Source organism: Musa acuminata, chromosome BXJ1-9, assembly GCF_036884655.1.
Source record: "Musa acuminata AAA Group cultivar baxijiao chromosome BXJ1-9, Cavendish_Baxijiao_AAA, whole genome shotgun sequence".
NCBI lineage: Eukaryota > Viridiplantae > Streptophyta > Magnoliopsida > Zingiberales > Musaceae > Musa > Musa acuminata.
In genome coordinates, this window is record NC_088335.1 from 8,656,941 (window position 1) to 8,665,850 (window position 8,910).

At 44.2% G+C, this 8,910-nt stretch overlaps 2 protein-coding genes across 7 annotated transcripts; one reads left to right on the forward strand and one right to left on the reverse strand.

The window, feature by feature from the left end:
• Positions 1-452: 452 nt before the first annotated feature.
• Positions 453-7,615, forward strand: LOC103997825 (pentatricopeptide repeat-containing protein At1g31920). Of its 6 annotated transcripts, none has more exons than XM_065082803.1 (6): positions 453-710; positions 1,146-1,282; positions 1,551-4,709; positions 4,832-5,212; positions 5,745-5,888; positions 7,024-7,615. In XM_065082803.1, exon 3 carries the CDS (start codon positions 1,607-1,609, stop codon positions 3,386-3,388), a length of 1,782 nt encoding a protein of 593 aa, XP_064938875.1. In that variant the 5' UTR covers positions 453-710; positions 1,146-1,282; positions 1,551-1,606; the 3' UTR covers positions 3,389-4,709; positions 4,832-5,212; positions 5,745-5,888; positions 7,024-7,615. The 6 variants fall into 6 exon arrangements, with proteins under 6 accessions (XP_064938875.1, XP_064938876.1, XP_064938878.1 ...); XM_065082806.1 differs by having other exon boundaries at positions 454-710; positions 2,133-4,709; XM_065082807.1 differs by having other exon boundaries at positions 465-710.
• Positions 7,616-7,881: 266 nt separating this feature from the next.
• On the reverse strand, positions 7,882-8,830 carry LOC103997827 (ATP synthase delta chain, chloroplastic-like). Its single transcript, XM_009419156.3, has one exon. It carries the CDS (start codon positions 8,760-8,762, stop codon positions 8,037-8,039), a length of 726 nt encoding a protein of 241 aa, XP_009417431.2. The 5' UTR covers positions 8,763-8,830; the 3' UTR covers positions 7,882-8,036.
• Positions 8,831-8,910: the final 80 nt, after the last annotated feature.

The following is an 8,910-nucleotide window of genomic DNA, read 5'->3' on the forward strand; positions in this document are numbered from 1 at the left end:
TGTAAACAGCTTGAGAGAGAGAGAGAGAGAGAGAGAGAGGGGATGGCTTTGCGTGGGATGTGGAGAGAAGGCGAAGGAGAGAGATTTTAGAAGCTCGTATGCCGGGAAGCAATTCCGCTTCGACAACAACGGCTGGCTTCAAACCGAGCAGTGCGTTGTCTACCCGTTCGAGCGAACCCGTCGTTGTCTACCCGTTCGAGCGAACCCGTCGTTAACGCCAGGTCGTTCGAGTCTATGATGGTCCGAACAGGTCCCGAATCAACGTTCAATCAAAAAGCCGGTAACTGTTTCGGGTTAGCCTGAATGGTAGAAACTACCGTTTACGAGTTACCCAACCAAGCGACATAATTTGCTGTGCACAGATGTTGAGGCGTACGGATATAGCTGTCATGTTAACAAGGCCGGTCCAAATAAGGCCCACAGTAGCAATTGGTAGGCCACGGCAAAGCCCGCTCTCAATTCCCGTTCTTACCCTAAACGCCTCCTCTTCCTCTTCCTCCTGCTCCGCATTCCTCGCCCGCCCGCTCAGCCGAATCCTCCACTGGCCGTCTCTGCCATTTCCTTCCTTCTTCCCTGTGGCCCCACTAGCGCGGCTGAGTTTCGCGCAGCTGTTCTTTCCGTCACACACCTTGGTCTGCTGTCACCACCGACCCTCAAGTCGACGCTGTTCTTGGATTCTTCTGGGCTTTCTACATTTCATCTCCATACGCGTAGGTTCCTTTTGATCCCTGTGTTGTTAGTATCTGTGAAGTCATACCACAACCACACTATAGTAATTTACTTATAATGACCAATTTGTCATGTTATTTAGTTCATATGCGATTTCTTGTTGACTACATCATTCTAGTTGTTACTTTGTGAACTTATTGTACTTTAGGCTGAGGTAAATTTGATATTTTTTCCTAAAAAAGATAAAAAGAATTAGAAGTTGGTATATGTTTTTTTTTGCAATGCAGTTCTTTAATTTTTTCTCCATGTTAATCAAGAGATGACAATTATGTGTTTCCACAATGTCAAAGCGAGCTCCTGAAAGCCCTTCAAGTCCTACTCTAATATTTAGCTGAATTCAACAACGCTTGAGTAAATATGTTACAATGTTTTGTGATGCTAATTTTAATCATGTAGTTCTTGTTTCCTATAAACAGAGCTACTATGACAAGCAAAGGTGCAAATGGATTTTCCTGGCTCTTAATTGAACATAAAATCTGAAATATACATGCGCGAAAGTTATTGTGCAGAGTTCTTGCATCAGCATTATGATAACCTCTGCTGCAGCTTGCTCGTAAGTTCTCTCTCTGGAAAGCTATTGTAGTTGTGAACTTTCAGCAAAATTTATTGTTGTAGATGTTTATGGTAATAATATTTGACAGTTAACAAGTATGACAAAGCTTGTAGTTCACTTACCAGAATTGCTAGATTTGGACTGCAACATGTTGTTGCCTGGTTCTTCGTATGTTAATTTTATATTATTTTGTGTTGTATCAGAATACAATTTCAGTTGGGAAGCATGCATCATATAATCTTCAACCTTTTTTCATTCTTGCCTTTAGGTTCAGTGGTTCTGTGACTGTTAAGGATTGTTGGGGTTTTATGCTTCCTGGCAGTCATGTTGCCGCAGAGGCTAGGTATGCTTCTGCAGCAATGCTCTCAAAAGAAAGCCTTCAGACATGGCATTGCTCTCCATGCTTCAGTCATCAAGACAGGCATGGATTCTGACCTCATACTCTCAAACCATCTGATCAACCTGTATGCCAAATGCAAAGATTTTGAATCTTCACATCAGATATTTGATCACATGTCAAATAGAAACATCGTATCATGGTCAGCTATGATTTCTGGCTACGATCAGGCCGGAAAGCCTTCCATGGCACTGGATCTGTTTGCTAAAATGCCATTACAGCCTAATGAATACATCTATGGCAGTGTCATAAGTGCATGTGCGACCCTTTTTGCCCTGACACAAGGTAGACAGATTCATGGCCATTCACTTAAAAATGGGTATGATCACATTTCTTATGTCTCCAACTCTTTGATGTCAATGTACATTAAATGTGATTGCTTTGATGATGCCTTATGCATCTTTAGCAGCATCTCAGAACCAAATTCTGTCTCTTATAATGCTATGATCACAGGATTTGCTGAGAATTTAAAGCTCAGTAAAGGTTTGGAGCTATTCAGACTCATGAACAAGCAAGGTTTAGATCCAGATGAGTTTTCTTACATGGCTTTAATAGGAATATGCTCTAGCGTGGAGGATTTGCATGTAGGAATTGGATTGCATTGCCAAACAGTCAAGCTTGGCCTTGACACTACAGTTTTTGTTGGGAATGTTATATTGATGATGTACTCAACATGTGGTTTATTTGAAGAGGTTGAGAAGGCTTTTATGTTGATCAAAGAGAAGGATGTCATAACATGCAACACTTTCATAGTTGCATGTTCCAATTGTGGGGAACATACTAAAGGTTTGATGGTCTACAAAGACATGACAGCAACAAAAAATAATTTCTCTTTGAGCCCTGATGAGTTCACCACAGCTAGTGCTTTGGCTGTTTCTGCAGAACTTGCTTCATTTCACCATGGTGGTCAAATTCATGCTCATCTAATAAGAACTAGGATGGTCTTAGACATTGCAGTCTATAATGCTATCATTAACATGTATGCTAAGTGTGGTTGTAGCAAATATGCTAGTCATGTGTTTAATCTCATGCCAAACAGGAATCTGATCTCCTATAACACAATGATTGCTGCGCATGGCAATCATGGCCGTGCAACAGCTGCTTTGGAAATTTTCAAGCGAATGAGATATGAAGGTTTTGTTGCTGATTCTGTCACATTTGTTGGTCTCTTAACAGCTTGCAGCCATGCGGGCTTAGTCGATGAAGGTTTAGCATTATTTAATTCGATGCAAGAAACTTATGGAATATGTCCCATGATCGAGCACTTATCTTGTTTGATTGATATGTTGGGTCGATCTGGGAGATTAGAGGAGGCTGAATGCTACGTTAAAACATCTGCTTTTCAAAATGACTCCGTGATATGGGGCAACTTGCTTTCATCATGCCGTCTTCATAAAAATGTTGTTGTTGGTGAACGGGCTGCTATTAAACTTTTGGAGCTTCAACCTGGCACCAGTTCACCTTATGTGCTCTTATCAAATTTATATGCATCAGATGGAAGATGGGAGGATGTTGCGGCAGCAAGGAAAATGTTGAAATGTACTGGGGTGAAGAAGGAGCCTGGTCATAGCTTCATAGAAGTAAAAGGAATCGCTGAAAAGTTCACAGTTGGAGATTTTTCACATGCACAAATTGAAGAAATCATTGTGACATTGGAGAGCTTAAATTGGATGACAAAAAAGCTGTATATGTCAGCTCTGTTTGACTAGTCTATTTCTATAATGGCCAGATGTATCAGGTGCTACGTTAAGTTTATAAACCTTTCTTGTGCTTGAACCTCTCGATTCTTCTAATGAAAGTAAAGGCATGCTGTTTGGTAATTTATCAGGGGTTTGAGCTTCGGAGTTGGATCCATTCTTGTGTCATTGAAGGGAATTGGAGCAATATGTTAGTTGATAACATGTATATGCTCTCGTGCAGACTGCGGTGGTCTTTCTTGGTGTATCAATGTTATTACTAGACTACCGTGATCATGCTCGTGTCCGCCGTCAGCATAGGACATGAAACATTGTCGATGTTTCTGGAGATGCAGAACCTGGGGTTTTCACTGAAGGAGTTCACTGTTAGCAGCGTCCTCAAGGCTTGATGAGAACTGAAGGAATTGGGGCTTGGGAAGCGACTGCATGGTGTTATTGTGAAGTGGAAGTTCAAAGAAGAAGACCATATCAATTCTCTGGTTAATATGTTTGAGAGGTCTGGTAAACCTATGAATGCTAGAACAGTCTTTGATCTGATTTCAGAGAGAAACATGATCACATGGACTTTTGTGATATCAGATTACTCGTGATGTGTTCTTGGAGGTGTGGCCATTCTGTTTCCATGGAGCTGAAGTGACAAGGGAATTGATGCTTTTATGGATTCATTGAGCCACTTATGGTTGCTCTCTACTAAAAGTAAATCTTTGCCTAGGTATTCTCTGCGGGAAAGCTTAGAGCATATATGTGGCCTATTGTCGACATCAAGAACCTCCACTATGGGGGCTTGTTCTAGACAAAAGTGCAAACAACTTGAAGCATGGGCTACTGAGGAGCATCTTGTTCTCGTGGAATCAATGTGGCCTTGCTATTGCAGAACTACAACCTTTTGAAGACAGCACATCTCAGTTAGCTGAGTTTGCAAGCAACAGAGCCCCACACAGCCTTGTTTGTGTTCCTGTGGAGAAGCATGGTGTTCCTGGATTGCTGATGATTCTTCCTAATAATTCTTGCAACAGAGCTAAACCTGAGATGTTCTTTTGGATCAGGAATTGACTGTTTGTTGTCTCTCCTATGTTGTGCCCTAAATCCGAAATCGACAATAATTTGATTGATGAATGGGATTATGCCAGGGCTGGAATCTAATGCTTGTTCTTAATGGCATAGCTTGTCTTAATCGTATATCTTGATCTCTTTTTCCACTTGGTGTACCCAGATGAGATCTCGCTGAGAAGACCACCTATCTAAACCAGTGTCATCAGGTGCATCAGCATGGCAAACATTATACCTCTGTGTGGGGCTTTAACAGGATGCAATGGTTTGTACTGATGAAAAGGTGAAAATTTCAAACATTATTGTTCCTGTTGCTGTAATATTCTAATTCTTATGTAGAAAAAATAAGTTGCATTGCTAACATTTTAGGTAACAATTTAATTGGGATTTAAAATTTTCTTCTAGGAAATGAAGTTGACTTCATCGTAACATCTTCATTCTAAATCTACACCGACGGGAGCTGCCAGTGCCAGCTTCCGGAACACACCATATGCCATGGTTGACAAGGAACAGGTCATTCAAAACCGGGGAGGACGACTCGGAGAATCCAATTCCCATGCTGTGGTGGCTGTCAGCCACGCATTGTGCTTTCATTAGTGGCCTAATTAAGCATCCCAAAGATGCTAATCCTTTTTCTCTCTGTCCCTCCTATTTCTGCCGTAAGATTATCCAATCACTCCTCTCGGCTTCTCGCTGCTTGACGATGAGTAGGGCAGCGGCAAGCTGGTTCTAGAACCGTGGAACACCGGGTCCGCTTTGCTCACTTGCTCGGAGTTCCTTCTCCAGGTACTTCTGTGCTTCGTTTTCAGTTCTTATATCGCTAGATTCCCCATATGCCACCAAAAAATCCAGTCTTTTGTTCGGAATGAGGGTTCTCGGTTCAGGATCGATTGGTTTTTGGCTTTATCGCCGGCTAAATTTAACGTTTCTGGATTCATAATTCTGGTAAAAATCGCTTCTTTTTTTCTCTGGGGTTCGACCTTTTCTCCTTTTATTTTTTTGTGAGAAGAGGCAAAAAAACTAGTGGTAAATGTGTCTTTATACTTTCCATTTTTATTCGGAATCGAATTGTTAGACGTTTCTACTGGATTTGAATTTTTTTTATTTAGTTAGTTAATGTTTTTGAGAAATCGAAAAACTGTGTCTTTTTTTTGCTAAAAAGGGGCTAAAATTCACAATTCTCTATTTTCCTCTATCTCCGTCTCTTCTGTCTTTGTTCTTTGTTCCTTTTTGCCCGTGAAGATGTAGTTGATGGATTTGTCCCTTTTGTTGGATCTGACGGCCACTGTTTCATCTCCCACCTCCTCGCCCCTCCCAGGCCGATCCCAGGCGGCGAATCATGGCCGTCCATGAAGCCCAGACGACAGTGCCGCCGCCCTCGCTCCTCCCCCTCCTCCCGCTAACGTGCCCCAGCCAGGCCCTGTTGCGGGGAATGCCCGCCGTCGCTCACCTTCAGGTCCCGGTAATGGTTTCGTTCCTCCATTAGAGTCATCCCCCTCAATTACCTCTCGTTTATCCTGTCAATTCATCATCCACACACACAAAATCCCATCTTTGCTGCCCCGTTGCGGAACCGTGAGCGGTTTGCAGCGCCGTCAACTTCGTCCGGCACAATCGTCGGCTTTTACTATATTCCTCGTTCCTTCCAAAATTCCACGCCGTCAGCCGATTTGTGCTTGTGGCACGTGCCGATTTGTCCCCGGCGTGGCTGTGGAGTAGCCTTCGGAAAGAGAAGAAGACACTCAAAGATGGCCGGCCATTGATGTAGGGCCCGGCATGCCTTTTGTGCGCTGGGACCCGCACAACTGTCATGCAGTTGTTGGGTAGAGACCAAACACAAACCGCATCGCTTTATACCCATACATCAAAAGCTTAGCACAACGTTCTAGTTCTTCCCCACCGAGAAAGACTTCACATGTAGGAAGCACAACGTTCTCCCATACATCAAAAGCTTAGCATGGGTGATTTCTATGGCTTACTTTGAGCATGTAAGTAATTATACTGCGGTGACAAGTTCTTTTCCTATCTTACTATCATCATCTATCTCATAGAAATCATAGTATTGTTATCCATGCTCTACCTACTGGCAAAATTTACCTTTGTACGTTGCTTGTCATTACTTATAATTTTTCTATACCTTACTGTTCTGATACAGAAGTTGCATTTAAAATAGATTCAAACTGTAGGGTGAAAATTAAATCAAATTATCAGAATTTAGAGTATTGATCACCTTTCCATTAGAACGGGATAATTTAGGGATTGAAACATTCCTTAACCAGTATCAGGTTCCACAGGCAGTGCAGAGTGTTGGTCCTCAAATGTGATGTAAAGCTTTTTTCTTTTGATGATAGTATTGGGGAATTTGAGATTGCTTAAAAATGTTTGATGGCCATATTAAGTGAATTTTTTGATGTGTCAACGTTGTCTGAAATTAGTTAGACTTAGGGTAACTTGGATCATTCTTATTAGCTGATATTGGAAGTGTTTTCAATTATGCTGCTTGGATAGAACCATGCACTCGTAATTCCATTTGCTTAATAGATTGTAATACTCAGTTGAATGACTTCTTATTCTCACTCTGATTCTTTCTTCTTCAGGACCTAATCCATAACATGCCTGACATCCAACCAGAGAAGAGGGTGCCTGTTGATGCTGACGAAGAAGATGGTGATCCAGACGGAAATGGAGATGAAGATGGGGGGTCTGGTGTAGGTGAAGAGGGGTCCTCGGACAAAGATAGCGAGGGGCATGGGAACCCCAATGATGCCAACAGCAAGGAAGTTCCAGGAGGTGAACGGAATGGGCAAAACGATGACGAGGAGGAAGAGCCTGAAGATCAAGGGGACGACAATGACGATGACAAAGAGGAAGATGATGAAAATGGTGAAAATGAGGATGAGATAGAAGACGAGGAAGAGGATCAGGAGAATGATGAAGAAGAAGACGATGAGGAAGAGACACTTCGACCCCCCAAAAAGAGGAAGAAGTGATTTTTTGTTCATAGATTTTCTTCTTGCTGGAGCCCCTTATCTTATTACTTTGAGTTGTCATATTTAGGGGCACAAGTACTTGCTTAGGATAGTGGTTATGCATCAGAAGAATAAACTTTTATCTCTGAGATGTGGCATTGAGCTAATCTGTTCCCAAGTATAAAACCTCTCTGAGTAAACTTGTGCTTCTTGTGCTTCCTGTGGACAATGTTAGATCAAGCATTTTGATGAGCTAAATGATTATGGCTGCCCGGCAAAAGAGAATCAGCTGAATGAGACTGCCGAACTCTTATCAGCGTCTTGATGACTTCTCTTAGGAAGCACCATGAATCTGTTTCCTCATACACTGTTGCTGTTACACTTCTATTTGTTTCTAAGAGCTCATCATACTATGCTCCTCCAAAGACATTCCTGTCTTCAGGAATATATGTTTTGTCAACAGGTTGTGAACGTGAACTCTTCGACTATGAAAACAGCATCAAGACAGAGTTGTTATAACAATGGTGAAGAACACATACTCGTCCATTCTATGAACGCTACAATCATCAGAATCACAACTGGAATGCAGCCCGATTAAATTGAAGAAGAAGAAGAAAGGTAGAAGAAGATGCGCAGTTCGATCAGGCGAGGGTGATGGAGGAGAAGTCGAGCTGCGAGGCGATCTCGTCGAGCTGCTTCTTGACGCTCATGTCGATGAACTTGGACCCCGACGATCCGTACCGGATGGTGAACCCGGCGATGAGCGAGGGGTCGAGCACCGCCTTGATCCTCACCTTCTTCGCACCGGTGAGCCTCTTCACCGTCTGCGCGATCTGGGCGACGTCATCCTCCCCCATGTCCACCACCGACGTCACCACCGCGAGCTCCGTCCCCGTGATGTGGTTGTAGCATGCGTCGAACTCCTTCACGATCTCGGCGATGATGTCGATCCGGCTCATGTCCACGAGGATGTTGAGGAAGTTGACGGTGTGCGGCTGCAGCTCGGAGGAGCCGGAGATCTCCCGCTTCTTCTCCGGCGCCACCGTGGGGTTGGCGAAGAAGGACTGCACCGCCGGGTCCGCGAAGAGGCGGTCCACCTTCTCCATGTCGGCCACCGTCGCCTCCAGGGTGCCGTTCGACTTCGCCACTTCCGCGAGGGCGTTTGCGTAGCTCGACGCGGCCGTGTCCATCATGGCGGCGCCGGCTGCCCCGCGGTGGGTGCGGCTCCGGGAGAGCTTGAGGGAGGGAAGGCGGAGGCGGCGGGCGGAGGGAAGGCGGAGGAGGGAGGAGGATACGGGGACCGAGGCGGCTGGAGAGGACGTGGCGGATGCGCGGAGACCGGCAGTGGACGAGCGGAGGGCGGCCATCACGGCTTTCTTCCTCTTGGGAGTGTGAAGAGGGAGGGAGACGGCGGCGTGGGAAGACTCATTTTCTGGTCGAGACTTCCCGACGGTCTAGATTTATGATCGAGAACGATCGGACGGCCGTAAAGTATGTATGATCTTATCTCCTAGT

What these genes read in the sequence shown, in the direction of transcription:
- LOC103997827 (XM_009419156.3), bottom strand. Translation starts at nt 8,762, where the DNA reads ATGGCCGCCCTCCGCTCGTCCACTGCCGGTCTCCGCGCATCCGCCACG.
- LOC103997825 (XM_065082803.1), top strand. Translation starts at nt 1,607, where the DNA reads ATGTTGCCGCAGAGGCTAGGTATGCTTCTGCAGCAATGCTCTCAAAAG.